This window comes from Rana temporaria, chromosome 3, assembly GCF_905171775.1.
Source record: "Rana temporaria chromosome 3, aRanTem1.1, whole genome shotgun sequence".
Classification (NCBI taxonomy): domain Eukaryota; kingdom Metazoa; phylum Chordata; class Amphibia; order Anura; family Ranidae; genus Rana; species Rana temporaria.
Window position 1 is genome coordinate 140,388,791 of NC_053491.1, and position 15,081 is coordinate 140,403,871.

Below are 15,081 nucleotides of genomic sequence, written 5' to 3' on the forward strand. Positions count from 1 at the left end.
ATTGACAGGAAAATTGTTCTGGATGCAAAGAAAAACCCACAAATAACTTCAAGTAAAATACAGGACTCTCTGGAAAACATGTGGTGTGGCCGTTCCTAGATGCACAATAAGGAGGCACTTGAAGAAAGATGGACTGCATGGTCGAGTCGCCAGAAGAAAGCCATTACGATGCAAATGCCACAAAGTATCCTGCTTACAATACACCAAACAGCACAGAGATAAGCCTCAAACCTTCTGGCACAAAGTCATTTGGAGTGATGAGACCAAAATGTAGCTTTTTGGCCACCACCATAAACGCTTCATTTAGAGAGGAGTAAACAAGGCCCATTATGAAAGGTACACAATTCCTACTGTGAAACACGGAGGTGGATTGCTGATGTTTTGGTGAATGTGTGAGCTACAAAGGCACAGGAAATTTGGTAAAAATTGATGACAAGATGAATGCAGTATGTTATCAAAAAATACTGGAGGAACATTTGCATTCATCAGCCAGAAAGCTGTGCATGGGATGTACTTGGACATTCCAACATGACAATGATCCAAAACACAAGGCCAAGTCAACCTGTCATTGGCTACAGCAGAATAAAGTGAAGGTTCTGGAGTGGCCATCTCAGTCTCCTGACCTCAATATCATTGAGTCACTCTGGGGAGATCTCAAACGTGCAGTTCATGCAAAACAGCCAAAGAATTAACAGAAACTGGTGGGGTTTTGCCAGGAGGAATGGGCAGCTTTACCATCTGAGAAGACAAAGAGCCTCATCCACAAAAGACTTCAAGCTGTCAGTGATGTTAAAGGGGGTAATACATGGTATTAAGTAGGGTTGTCCCGATACCACTTTTTTAGGACTGAGTACAAGTACCGATACTTTTTTTTATGTACTCGCCGATACCGAATAACGATACTTTTTTTTTAAATGTGTCCCCAAATGCAGCCATGTCCCCCGTATAACAGCCATGTCCCCCGTATTACAGCCATTGTCCCCCGTATAACAGCCATTGGGAGTATTCTATTTTAGTATCGGGGGTATTAGCGGGAGTACGAGTACTCCCGCTAATACTCTGTATACAACCCTAGTATTAAGAACTGGGGTATGTAAACTTTTAATCAGGGTCATTTGGGTAGTTTCTGTTGCCATTATGATTTAAAAAAGTAAACACAGTTCATTGATAGTAAATGGCTTCAGCCAAACACTAACCATGAGTGAAAGAAAAGTTTGTGTGCCATCATTCATATTCTCTGAAAAATGGCCAAGAAATCAAATTCTGCCAGGGTATGTAAACTTAGGAGCACAACTGTAGTTTAAAACAACTTGTCATAAACCATAATGAATATAAAAAAAAAAAATCAATAAAGAAAAAAGTCCAATATGACAAATCGCAACACAAGAATGTGTGCTTCAATGGGTGAGTATCTTCTGCTTCTTTCACCACGAGTGCTCAAAGGATAGGTGGCAACTCACCAGAGGTGTTTGGCCCCTTTTTACAGGATGGACAAATAGCACATTTGGAAAGCCAGATTGGTTCCCACAGCTCTCACTACTTCCTGAAGACGCCAAGTATAGTGAAACGTACGTCGGAGCAGGGAATTTGTCACTTCTGGGTCCCGTGTGACAATTCATCTGGCCTACCACCCAGAGCGAGGCGTGAATCGCACGCTAGCGCTGGAGTAACAAGCCACATCTGCACATGTTGTAAACACCCAGTGCGGGACACAGACACAGTTACATGCAAGTGCAATCTTTTTACTACTTGTTTTTACACACCTAATAAATATACTACACCATAAAGCCCTTCTAATTGCATCTCCTGTGGAGTCATTAACACATCCTAGATCTATGGGTGAGTATCCCAGAAGATACTCACCCATAGAAGCACACATTCTGGTGTTACGATTTGTCACATTGGACTTTTTTCTTCATTGCCTTTCTTTGATTTTGATAGATTTTTAGCATTATTCATTATGGGTTGTTTTAATTCATATTTGATCCATTTACACAAATGTATGTGCACTGTAAGCACAACTTCCTTTACACATGGTTAAAATGGTTGTAAACCCTTACCTATACCCAATTAAGTGACTGGTCTCAGGTGATACACAGAGATTAAACAAATCCTCCTACATACATTGTACTCGTTTATCTGCAGCTGTTCAAAGTCCAGCTATTATATAGCTTGTCTGATGCCGCATACACACCATCACTTTATGTGATGAAAAAAAACAACGTTTTTAAAGCGGGGGTTCACCCTTAGAGGGCACTTTTCCCCCTTAGATTCCTGCTCGTTTTTACTAGGGGAATCGGCTATTTAATTTAAAATATGTGCAGTACTTACCCGTTTACGAGACGCATCCTCTCCGTCGCTTCCCGGTATGGGCTTCGGGAATGGGCGTTCCTTCTTGATTGACAGGATTCCGAGAGGCTTCCGACGGTCGCATCCATCGCGTCACGATTTTCCGAAAGAAGCCGAACGTCGGTGCGCAGGCGCAGTATAGAGCCGCACCGACGTTCGGCTTCTTTCGGCTACGAGTGACGCGATGGATGCGACCGTCGGAAGCCTCTCGGAAGAATGTCAATCAAGAAGGAACGCCCGCTCCCGAAGACCCATACCCGGAAGCGACGGAAGAAGATGCAGCTCGAAAACGGGTAAGTACTGCTCATATTTTAATATAAATAGCCGATTCCCCTAGACCGAACGAGCAGGAAGCTAAGGGGAGATTTTTTTTTTTTTTTTTAAATGGGTGAACTCCCGCTTTAAAAACGTCACTTTAAATGAACGTGTGTGGGGGAAAACGTTGTTTTATGTCTTCTGAAAAACGACAAAAAGAAATTGAAGCATGCTTCAATTTTATGTGTCGTTTTTCAAAACGTCGTTTTTTACTTCACAGAAATTGACCGTGTGTAGCAAAAAACGTTGTTTAAAACGACGTTTTTACACCCGCGCATGCCCAGAAGCTAGTTATGAAGCGAGCTTCAATGGAAAACGTGGTGAACGTAACCTCGCTTTGCTAGAACATTGTGAGAAAAACGATGGTGTGTAGGCAACTTCGTCTTTGAAAATTGAAGTTTCAAAAACGTCGTTTTTTACTTGACAGAAAATGTCTTTTTTTTTCATCACATAAAGTGATGGTGTGTATGCGGCATGAGAGTTCCAAAAAAAAAAAAAAAGGAGGGCAGAGAGCTGAAGTTACACTCTGCAGAGCATATTGAGAAGAGCTCTGAAAGCTGATTGGAGGGAAGAGACACACCCCCTTCACACAACACAGGAACAGAGCTGAGGCTGTGAATCAGCTGGAGGTCCCTCACCGTCAATATTTTTTTCTTGGTGTCAGGAAAACGTGTCAGCAGTGATTCATGCTGATAGCAGAGGAACAAAACAGCAGACAGAAATGACAAGTACACACTATAAAGGGATATGCTTTGTTCACATTTCATGTCTGAGGCTTACACCACTTTAAGGCAAATAGTCTATTCACTTTACAGGGGAATTTTCAATTGGCTTAGCCCATTTTTAGCCAGGGTTCCAAAGGTTGTTCGAGGTTTCTGGATCTGTAGCCGATGGACTTCCCGTCTGACGGTGCCTGCACAGTTCCAGGGCCAATGCCACTTGGCAAAGCCAACAGCATGACACCAATTATCTTTTTAGCTGTCTGTAGCAGAGCTGCATTAATCTGGTTAAAATGATAATAATCACAATTTTTTTGCTTAGAATAAATCACGATTCTCGCGGCGCAACATCTTTCACATTATACAAAAAAATTGGGCCAACTTTACTGTTTATTTTTTATTTCATTGAAGTTTATTCTTTCCCCAAAACACTGCACATAAAAGACCGCTGTGCAGCATTACATAAAATATTGCAACAACCGCCATTTTATTCTAATATTATATATATATATATATATATATATATATATATATATATATATATATATATATATATATATATATATATATATGTATGTATGTATGTATGTATGTATGAAGTTTGGAGGTTTTAAGTAATTTTCTAGCAAAAAATACTGGATTTTAACTTGTAACCAACAAGTGTCAGAAAAAGGTTTAGTCTTTAACCACTTAACCCCCGGACCATATTGCTGGTCAAAGACCAGAGCACTTTTTGCGATTCGGCACTGCGTTGTTTTAACTGACAATTGCGCGGTCGTGCAAAGTGGCTCCCAAACAAAATTGGCGTCCTTTTTTTTCTCACAAATAGAGCTTTCTTTTTGTGGTATTTGATCACCTCTGCGATTTTTAGTTTTTGCGCTATAAACAAAAATAGAGCAACAATTTTGAAGAAAAAAAAAAAAAAATAGAATATTTTTTACTTTTGCTACAATAAAAATCCCCCAAAAATATATATAAAAAAAAGATTTTTTTCCTCAGTTTAGGCCGATACGTATTCTACATATTTTTCGGAAAAAAAAAAAAAAAAAAAAAAATCGCAATAAACGTTTATTGATTGGTTTGCGCAAAAGTTATAGCGTTTACAAAAAAGGGGGTAGTTTTATGGCATTTTTATTAATATATTTTTTTTACTAGTAATGGCGGCGATCAGTGATTTTTTTTCCGGTACTGCGACATTATGGCAGACACTTCGGACACATTTTTGGGACCATTGGCATTTTTATAGCGATCAGTGCTATAAAAATGCATTGGATTACTATAAAAATGCCACTGGCAGGGAAGGGGTTAAGTATGTTCCCACTGTAGGGGGGGTGGACTCGCAGGGGAAATGACTGATCGCTGTTCATACATTGTATGAACAGACGGTCAGGCATTTTTCCCCCCTGACAGGACCGGGAGCTGTGTGTTTACACACACAGCTCCCGATCCTCACTCTGTAACAAGAGATCACGGGTGATCGCGCGCGTCGGGATCAGGGACGAGCGGGGGGCGCACGCGCCCCTAGTGGCCGCTTTGCGAGGCGACGTAGAGCTACATGCTCTCGCGCAGGGGAGCCGACCTGCCGCCTTATAACTGCGGCGACTGGTCGGCAAGTAGTTAAAGCAGCGTTCCACTAGTCTTTCACTTTATTAAAAGTCAGCAGCTACAAAAAGTGTAGCTGCTGACTTTTAATAGACAGACACTTATCTGTCCCACGATCCAGCTGCCCGAAGCCTCGCTCCTCTCCGCAGCGCTGTCATTGCAAGCAAGGGCAACCAGCTGTGACAGCTTGCAGCTTCACCGATAAGTGTGCACTGCGCGAGTCGCGCTGCGCTCTCCTTCAATCTTCTGGGACTTATGATGTGTCCCAAAAGATTGCCTAGGGGGAGAAGAGGAGGTGGCAAGGAGGAAGTGGGACAGAAAGTACCTGTAAAAACCAGGTACCCACTCCCCCCCCCCTAAAAAATTACATGCCACATTTGTAAGGGGGCAAGAAGTGGTTAAAGCGAAAGTTCCACTTTTGGGTAGAACTCCGCTTTAAGTGGTTAAACTGACCTCATTTACAGACTGAAGTTCATCCCTTTAAACTAAAGGAACCAAAAGATACTTTGTTTATAGTTATCTCCCATCGTTGATAAACATTTGCTTTTTTTTTTTGACAGCTGAGTGAGCAGAGAACGGCTTTGCACTTACATGAATGAATCATGGAAATGCTGGATTAAGATCGTGAGGGGAGTTTAATCGCGATTGTGATTTTTTTTTTTTTTATAATCTTGCAGCTCTAGTGGTATTCTGACCACCACTGTAAGGGGCATCCTTCCCACTGGCCACCAACTTAAGTGCCATGTTTTCCATTGACCTGAACTGGTTTTAGTAAGAGTTCCCCTGAGACCTGAAAATTATTTCAGAGACTCATCTGGGGTTAAACGCTTTTAGAAAGGCTGACTTAGTAAATAAGGTGAAGCTCTGCTTATATTCTCCAATCACGTGCAAGCAAAAACACTGTTTTTTATCTTCCTTGCATGTGATTGGGTATTCTTTATAAACTAAATTTTCACCACATTCACTAAGCTAAAGGGAACATTTTCTCGCAAACAAAACAGCCTATTTGCCTTCAGTAAATGACATGGGCTTGCAATGGAGATTGCAGTGGTCGTTTCAACCCACATTGCGCAGACACAGTCTACTGCTGTCACTACAGAAAACCCACAATGTAAAAAATGCCATGCAGCCATCACCAAGGAGTGACTGCAGAAATATAGGAAGCAACGAAGGGAAAAAACAAAATAATGTTCGTTTATGATGGGCAGTGTTTTAGCAAACGAAGGCTGGTGCCAATTTTGACGCTTGTGACAGATCACTGAGAGGCTGCCTGTCTGGCCCTATGGAATGGTGATTCCAGAGATGCAAGTGGAAGGTAAAGTCACCCACCTGATATCAGCCTAAAGCTGGCAAATTCTTTCATCCATACTAAAGCACAGGGCAGATTTGCCTGCTGGGTTGTTAGAATGCTTGAGCGGTGGCCACATCCGATTGGATGCAGTCACTGTGCAGCCAACAAATTTCCAGCTGCTACATTTTTCAATCAATAGATGTTTGGCTGGGAGAGGGCCAACATGGCCACCAACTAAGCAAATTTTGACTGGTTCATCAGGAAGCAGACAAAATGTGTGTAGTGTAAGGCCAGCTTATATGATATTAACTTAGGGGGTACATCAACCTTAAAGCGGGGGTTCACCCAAAAAAAAAAAATTAACATTAGATTGAGGCCAATTACTGGAAGCACAATCGGGTGTTTTTTTTTTTAAATCAATGCAGTTTTAGAGATAGATGTTCTCCGCCGCTTCCGGGTATGGTCTTCGGGACTGGGCGTTCCTATTTGATTGACAGCTTTCCGACGGTCGCATACAGCGCGTCACGAGTTGCCGAACATCGGTGCGGCTCTATACGGCGCCTGCGCACCGACGTTCGGCTACTTTCGGAAACTCGTGACGCTCTGTATGCGACGGTCGCAAGCCTGTCAATCAAATAGGAACGCCCAGTCCCGCAGCCCATACCCGGAAGCCACGGAGAACATCCATCTCTAAAACGGTAAGTACTGCATTGATTTAAAAAAAAAAAAAAACACCCGATTGTGCTTCCCGTAATTAGCCTAAATCTAATGTTAAAAATTTATTTTTTGGGTGAACCTCCACTTTAAAGAATATGTTCACCTTTGGGAACAGGTTACACATGCCACCTGTCTTTAGGGTGGAACATGTAACATGTACCTGCAACCACTCGGCGATTCGCTGCCTCTGTTAGACAGCAGTACAGGGAGAAGTTCCCTGTACCCACTGTCACTTTTTGAAAAAGAGTGTAGCCGTGCAGAGCTTCGCCCACGGCATTCATTCACAATGTGAATGAATGAACTACAAGTACTGACATCCTTTGCGGCCATCTGCTTGTAGTTCTCAATGGCACTGTTGAGCGCTCTGGTAGTTCATTGATTCTGTCAGTGTGAAACTGCTTGCCTCGTATAATGTACGCTTACACTCACAGTCTGCTGAAGTCCTGCATGGCACCAGCTGATCATGGGTGCAATTCTTTTCAGGCTCTTAAAAAAAAAAAAAAAGAGGGCGCTTGTGGTTGTTTATCTTTAAAAAAACGACATTCAGGAAGTGGCAGTATAACCTTCTGAATGCCTTTCAGCTGTGCCTGTACCGCTCTCTAAAAAGCAATTTACCGCAGATGGCTCTTCAGAGAACAACATATGTGTAAATGAGCCCTAGGCTTGTTCTCTGAAAAGTTATCTGCAGTGGATTGCTTTTCAAAGTGCGTCTAAGTAGTCACTGTCCGGTTTTCTAGACACGATACGGCTTCCTGAAAGACGGTTTTGTTCAGCCAAATGGCACTTTTTAAAGTGGTTGTAAACCCTTAGGAGAAAGATCTCCTATAAGGAAGTCACTCCGGGTATCATGGCGGCGGCAGAAAAGAGGAACGAGGGTCGCTGCAGGGGCTTCGAACTAAGGTAAGTCATTCATAATGAGCTAGTATGCTATGCATACTAGCTCATTATGCCTCTCTCTTGCACGTTTTTTTTAATGAAAACTTTCAGAGAGTTTACTTCCTCTTTAATGGGACTAAATGTACATCAACCACAAAAGAAGCGTTTGACTTGCTGTTGCGGTGTGTCCCCATTGACTTGAATGGGTAAGTTTGACAGGTGGTGCCACCTGTAAACTTGACAGGCCTTGTTCTATTTTCCACAGAATGTGAAAAGCCCCCTCTAGCTTCAAAATCAAATTTCAGAGCTCACTCCGGTGTTTGATAGTTTCTAGCATTGCTGCTCTACTTGAGCGGGCAAACTCCAAATCACTATAATGAAAAGGAAGGTGCAAACACCTAGTGCGTAAAGTGGTTGCAAATTTAGAGAGAAAAAAAACCCTGCAAGACAAAAAGGCATAATGAGCTAGTATGCATTGCATACTAGCTGGTTATGAAATACTTACCTTAGATCGAAGCTGTTGCAGCACTGTGACCGGAGCCGCAATGACGTCACTCCCGTGCATGCACATAGGGAGCTGCTGGTCATGCCACGGCTACTGAAGAAACGGCACGAGTGGGCGGTTTCATCAGTGCGCATGTGCCGATGACGTCGGCACATGCGGTACAGTGAATATCTCCTAAACTGTGCAAGTTTAGGAGATTTTCACGGTACCTACAGGTAAGCCTTATTATAGGCTTACCTGTAGGTAAAATTCCTGCAACAGGGTTTACTTTAACACCATTATGCATTTATTAAAAAAAAAAAAATGCCAAAAATGTACTCACAAAACATGAGAAGATCCAAAGCATATATATTACAATTCCAGCATCGAGAATGTCAAGTCTCTGTAGTAGGACAGCTCACGCGTTTCATGAGGCATGCTCCCTTCCTCAGAGCTTTTTAATAAATACATAATAGTGGTAAAGGTAATGCACTAGGTGTTTGCGCACTCCTTTTCATTGTAGCCCTCTCTGGCTGTATAGTAGGCTTTAGTTAGGTGGCACAACTGCCTGTTTTTACCCCCACCCCGGCCTGTCTGTGTAAAAGAGACCCAAGGCTACATTCACAACAGCAATTTAGGCTGCTGCAGCTCTAAGCGGATAGGTGCAGCTGCCGTCCCTGGTTCACTATAATGACAGGTCGCCGACGCCGCAGATATTCACGGCTTTCTGCGCCCAGAAGAGATCACCGCAAGTAATCCCTGGCCAAGGGAACAGTCACGAATAGCTGCGGGCACCACCACCTGTCATAGTGAATGGGGCCTGGTGACCACACCTATCTAATTTTCCAATTCCTGTCGCTACTAGTAGCCCCCAACGACCGGTGTGAATGTAACCTTAGAGAAGTCCCAAATACACGGCCCGTCATAGTGAATGAGGCCAGCGGTAGCTGCGGGCGTCACGGCCCGTCATATTAAATGGGGCCAGTGGCCACACCCACCTCATCTCCGATTCCTGTCGCTACTATTTGTAGAGGCCCTAATGTCGGTGTGAATGTAGTTTTAGAGAAGTTCCCAAAAACACGGCCTGTCATTATAGTGAATGAGGCAGGCGGTAGCTGCGGGCGCCGTGACCTGTCATAGTGAATGGGGCCGGTTGCCACACCTACCTAATCTCTGATTCCTGTTGCTACTATATGTAGCAGCCCTAATGACTAATGTAAATGTAGCCTTAAAGAAGCTCCCAATACACCGCCTGTTATTCTAGTGAATGAGGCTGGCAGTAGCTGCGGGTGCCGTGACCTTTCATTATAGTGAATAGGGTCGGCGGTAGCTGCAGGTGCCGTGACCTCTTATTATAGTGAATGTGGCCGGCGGTAGCCGTAACCTCTCATTATAGTGAATGTGGCCGGCGGTAGCTGCGGGCACCATGACCTCTCATAGTGAATGAGATTGGTAGTAGCTGCGGGTGCTGTTACCTTTTAATATAGTGAATGGGGCCGGAAGTAGCTGCGGTTGCCGTGACCTCTCATAGTGAATGGGGCCGGCGGTAGCTGCGGGCACCGTGACCTCTCATTATAGTGAATGAGGCCGGCGGTAGCCGTGACCTCTCATAGTGAATGAGGCCGGTGGTAGCTGCGGGCGCCGTGACCTCTCATTATAGTGAATGAGGCAAACGGCAGCTGCGGGCGCCGTGACCTATCATAGTGAATGAGGCCGGTGGTAGCTGCGGCCGCCACGACCCGTCATTATAGCGAATAAGGTCGGCGGTAGCTGCGGCCACCACGACCTGTCATTATAGCGAATGAGGCCGGCGGTAGCTGCGGCCGCCACGACCTGTTACTATAGCGAATGAGGCCGGCGGTAGCTGCAGCCTCCACGACCTTTCATTATAGCAAATGAGGCCGGCGGTAGCTGCGGCCGCCACGACCTGTCACTATAGCGAATGAGGCCGGCGGTAGCTGCGGCCGCCACGACCTGTCACTATAGCGAATGAGGCCGGCGGTAGCTGCAGCCTCCACGACCTTTCATTATAGCAAATGAGGCCGGCGGTAGCTGCGGCCGCCACGACCTGTCACTATAGCGAATGAGGCCGGCGGTAGCTGCGGCCACCACGACCTTTCATTATAGCGAATGAGGCCGGCGGTAGCTGCAGTCACCGTAACCTTTCATTATAGCAAATGAAGCCCGGCGGCAGCTGCGGGAGCCGTGACCTATCATTATAGCGAATGAGGAATACGGTTGGGAAGCGCCACACTATTGATCTAAAGGAGACGGTACAATCAAATTGGAACGTGTACGCTGTGCTTAATTCTACAAGCTCACAGGTAGGTCCCGCTACATTTGCTCACGCACTTTCTCCGCAACATCCACACAAGCGCCCCTGACAGCGGCGTCATACAGCCGACCAGACCAACCATGTGAGTGAAGGCCGTAGACGGTATACACATTCGGTATGGGACTTACCCTCTTTATTTAGCCTCATAACCTCCCTGCTTTTTCCACCCTCTTTTCCAGTCTCTTCTACATCTGTGGAGGAAAAGAGAAGCCAAAGTCATGATGTAGATCTGAGCAAATGTAAAGAGCAATGTGTGTGTCATGTCCCCCCCCAGGGCTGAGATGAGGAAGTGTAGGGATTGTATAGGGAGCCCAGGAAGGTCCAGTGTATGGAATAGACAGGCAGCCAGCAGTAAAGGATGGGCCTCTTCTCTATAGACACACTCAGTAGACTGCCAGGCTCCCTGTGTCTATGCTCCCAGTGGAAGGACTAGGACTGAGGACAGCAGGGAGCAGCCTCTCACTTTTATTTCCTCCAAATATCCATCTAGATGTGTCTATAGAAAGCCAGGCTGCTGGGGGCTGATGGATCGGCTACACAGCGGATGGCCAGGCGGATGGGGCCGTGTTCTTACTGTCGGAGCAGTGGATTTTAGCGGCGTCGATCCAGATGGACCACGGTTTGCCCAGATAAGCCTCCGGACTGGGCACTTTGCGATCCAGTGTCGCCATTGCTCTTCCTTCTTGTTGCTTTTCCTTTCCTTCGGAAGCGGAGCGACACGGGATTCGAGGCTCTGTGACGTCATCTTCGGAACGTTCCGACATTGAGCTGAGTGAAGGGGAGGGGGAAGCCGAGCGACTGTGTCTCTGATCCTCCATGCTCGTGGTTGGCAAGCCCGCTCTGTGCGCTGTGCCGCCGGTAGGCCGGAGAGGGCGCCAGAGAGCGCGGCTTGCCATCGGGAGACCGCTCTGGTCGGGCTGGTGACACGACGGTTGACACTCTCTGACTGGAAACCTGACAGTTGTCATGAGGGAAGAGCACACAGCTTAGGGCCCCTTTATCCCTTTTATGCCTAAGCCTATTTCTGACATTTAGGGGTTATTTACAAAAAGCAAATCCACTTTGCACTACAAGTGCAAAGAACACGTGAAATTGCATTTCGAAGTGCAGTCGCCGGGAAATCTGAGGGGAAACTCTTCTGATTTTATTATCCAATCGTGTGCAAGCTAAAATGCTTTTTTTTATTTTCCTTGCATGTCCCCCTCGGATCTACAGCGACTGCACTTCCACATGATTGGCTTGCGCAAAAGTTATAGCGTCTACAAAATAGGAGATAGAATTATGGCGTTTTTATTATTTTTATTTTTTCACCTTTCGTAAATAACCCCCTTGGTGTTTACAAGTTAAAATCCGTGGGGCAGATCCACATACAATTGCATGGGCGCAGCGTATGTGAGATACGCTACGCCGCTGTAACTTACTTTTTTTATCTTTGAATCCACAAAGAATTCGCGCCGTAAGCCACGGCAGCGTAGTGTATCTCTCGCGGCGTAACGCCGCGTAATTCAAATCGGCGAGTAGGGGGCGTGTTTTATTTAAATAAAGCGTGTCCCCTCGCCAAACGAACGGCGCATGCACCGTTCCTAAATTTCCTGTCGTGCATTGCACTAAATGACGTCGCAAGGACGTCATTGTTTTGACGTGGACGTAAATTACGCCCAGCCGCATTCACGGACGACTTACGCAAACAAAATAAAATATTTTCAAATTCGACGCGGAAACGACGGCCATACTTAACATTGCGTACGCCACCAAATAGCAGCTTTAACTATACGCCGAAAAAAGCCGAACGGAAACGACGTAAAAGAATGCGACGGCCGCTCGTACGTTCGTGGATCGTCGGAAATAGCTAATTTGCATACTCGACGCGGAATACGACGGAAACGCCACCCAGCGGACGCCGAAGAATTGCATCTAAGATCCGAAGACGTACGCCTGTCGGATCTAACCCAGATGCCGTCGTATCTTGTTTTGAGGATTCAAAACAAAGATACGACGCGGGAAATTTGAAAGTACGCCGGCGTATTACTAGATACGCCGGCGTACTCTCTTTGTGGATCTGCCCCTGTATTTTTTGCTAGAAAATTAGAACCCCCAAACATTATATTTATATTTTTTTAGCAGAGAATAAAATGGCGATTGTTGCAATATTTTATGTCACACAGTATTTGTGCAGCGGTCCTTTAACCACTTCCATAATGGGCATTTTCACCCCCCTTCGGCCCAGGCCAATTTTCAGCCACAAATAGAGCTTTCTTTTGGTGGTATTTGATCACCTCTTCAGTTTTTATTTTTTGCGCTATAAACAAAAAAGGAGCGACAATTTTGAAAGAAAAAAAACCACAATATTTTTACTTTTTGCTATAATAAATATCCCAATTTTTTTTAAAGAATTTTTTTTCCCCTCAGTTTAGGCCGATATGTGTCTTTCTATATATTTTTGGTAAAAAAAATTGCAATAAGCGTATATTGATTGGATTGCGCAAACGTTATAGCATCTACAAAATAGGGAATAGAATTATGGCATTTTTATTATTATTTGTTTTTTTTTACTAGTAATGGCGGCGAGCTGCGATTTTTGTCAGGACTGCGATATTGCGGAGGACAGATCGGACACTTTTGACAGTATTTTGGGACCATTCACATTTATACAGCGAACAGTGCTATAAAATGCACTGGTTACTGTATATATGTGACTGACAGGGAAAGGGTTAACACTAGGGGCGATCAAGGGGTTAAATGTATTCCCTAGGGAGTGATTCTAACTGTGGGGGGAGGAGACTGACTGGGGGAGGTGACCGATCGGTGTCCCTATGTACAGGACGTGGATCTCTGAGATCCACTTCCCTGCTCTGTGACGAGCACGGCGGACATCGCGGCTGCCGGGCATGCGCATCAGGTACCCAGTGATGCGGCGAGTGCGCGCAAGCGCCGCCGGCGGCTCGCTCTCTCCACACTGCAGGGAATCCCCAGCCGTCATATGACGTCCACCCAGAGGGACGAAGGGTTCCTGCAGACGTCATATGACTATACGCCGGGCGTGAAGAGGTTAAATGTAACTTTTTGGGGGAAAATACATTTTCATAAATAATAAAAAAAAAAAAAAACAGTAAAGTTAGCACAATTTTTTTGTATAACGTGAAAGCCGATGTTACGCTGAGTAAATAGATACCAAACATGTCACGCTTTAAAATTGCGCACACTTGTAGAATGGCGGGAAACTACAGTACCTAAAAATCTCCATAGGCGACGCTTTAAAAAAAAAAAACAGGTTAAAGTTACAGAGGAGGTCTATTGCTAGAATTATTGCTCTCGCTCTGACGATTGCGGCGATACCTCACATGTGTGATTTGAACACCATTTACATATGCGGGCACGACTTCCATATGCGTTTTCTTTGCTGCGCGAACTCGCGGGGACGGGGGATCTTTAAACATTTTTTTTTCTTATTTTTTCACATTGTGTTAAAAAAAAAAAAAATGTGATCACTTTTATTGCTGTCACAAGGAATGTAAACATCCCTTGTGACAGTAATAGGTGGTGACAGGTACTGTTTATGGAGGGATCGGCGGTCTAAAATCCCTCCTTTGCATTTCAAAGTATTGAAATCGCCAAAAACTGCGATTCTGAATACTGTGTTTGTTTTTTTTTTAAACGGCGCCATTGACAGCCGAGTAAACCGGGAGTGGCGTTGTGACAGAGAGAAGACTGGAACAAAGCCATTTCCAGCTTCCTGCAAGTCTGTCTCTAGTCGCCGAAAGTGGCGGATCACCAGAACGGGTCTCCCGGTGAGACAGGAGGCCCGGTAAGAGCGGCAGAAGGCGGCGGGAGGGGGGATGTCCCCTCCCGCTCCTCCGAGATAACAACCGAGCGGCTTTTAGCCACATCTGTTGTTATCCTTGGAAAGCCGACCGCCTTCTCTAAAAAACGGTACCGGGATCATGCCTGCAGCTGCGGGCATCATCCCGGTATAACCCCCTAAAGCCATGGCCGCATATTTGTATACGCTCGGCGGGACTGGTGGGCTTACACATATGATATGCTTTTTCCAGGATTTTTCAGATCACATTTTAGGGTTCATTTACACTTGCTTTGGCTTCAACACACATTAAGGCCCCTTTCACACGGGGCAGCGAAGGTGCGGTGGCGGTATAGCGGCGCGATTTTTAGCGTCGCTATACCGTCATTTACCGCGATATTCGGCCGGTTTTAACCCCCGCTAGCGGCCGAAAAAGGGTTAATACCGCCGGCAGAGGCGCATTGCCGACGGTATTACCGCGGTTTCCCATTGATTTCAACACCCCGCTCCTATACCGCTCCAAAGATGCGGCTAGCACGACTTTTGGAGTGGTCCTGCTAGCGCACCGCTTCAATGTGAAAGCCTTCGGGCTTT

General features: G+C 45.3%; 1 protein-coding gene across 2 annotated transcripts in view; it reads right to left on the reverse strand.

Annotated features, from left to right (window-relative positions):
* The window catches only part of ATXN7L1 (ataxin 7 like 1), a 174,181-nt gene extending 162,548 nt beyond the window's left edge, over positions 1-11,633 (reverse strand). Inside the window, exons 1-2 of one of the 2 annotated variants that reach the window (XM_040343523.1) lie at positions 11,263-11,633; positions 10,817-10,879 (exon numbers count right to left, since the gene is read on the reverse strand). In XM_040343523.1, coding sequence (XP_040199457.1) covers positions 10,817-10,879; positions 11,263-11,584 — 385 coding nt within the window. In that variant the 5' untranslated portion in view covers positions 11,585-11,633. The remainder of the gene's footprint in view (positions 1-10,816; positions 10,880-11,262) is intronic. The other variant, XM_040343522.1, reaches the window with a different exon arrangement.
* Between the last annotated feature and the right edge of the window lie 3,448 nt (positions 11,634-15,081).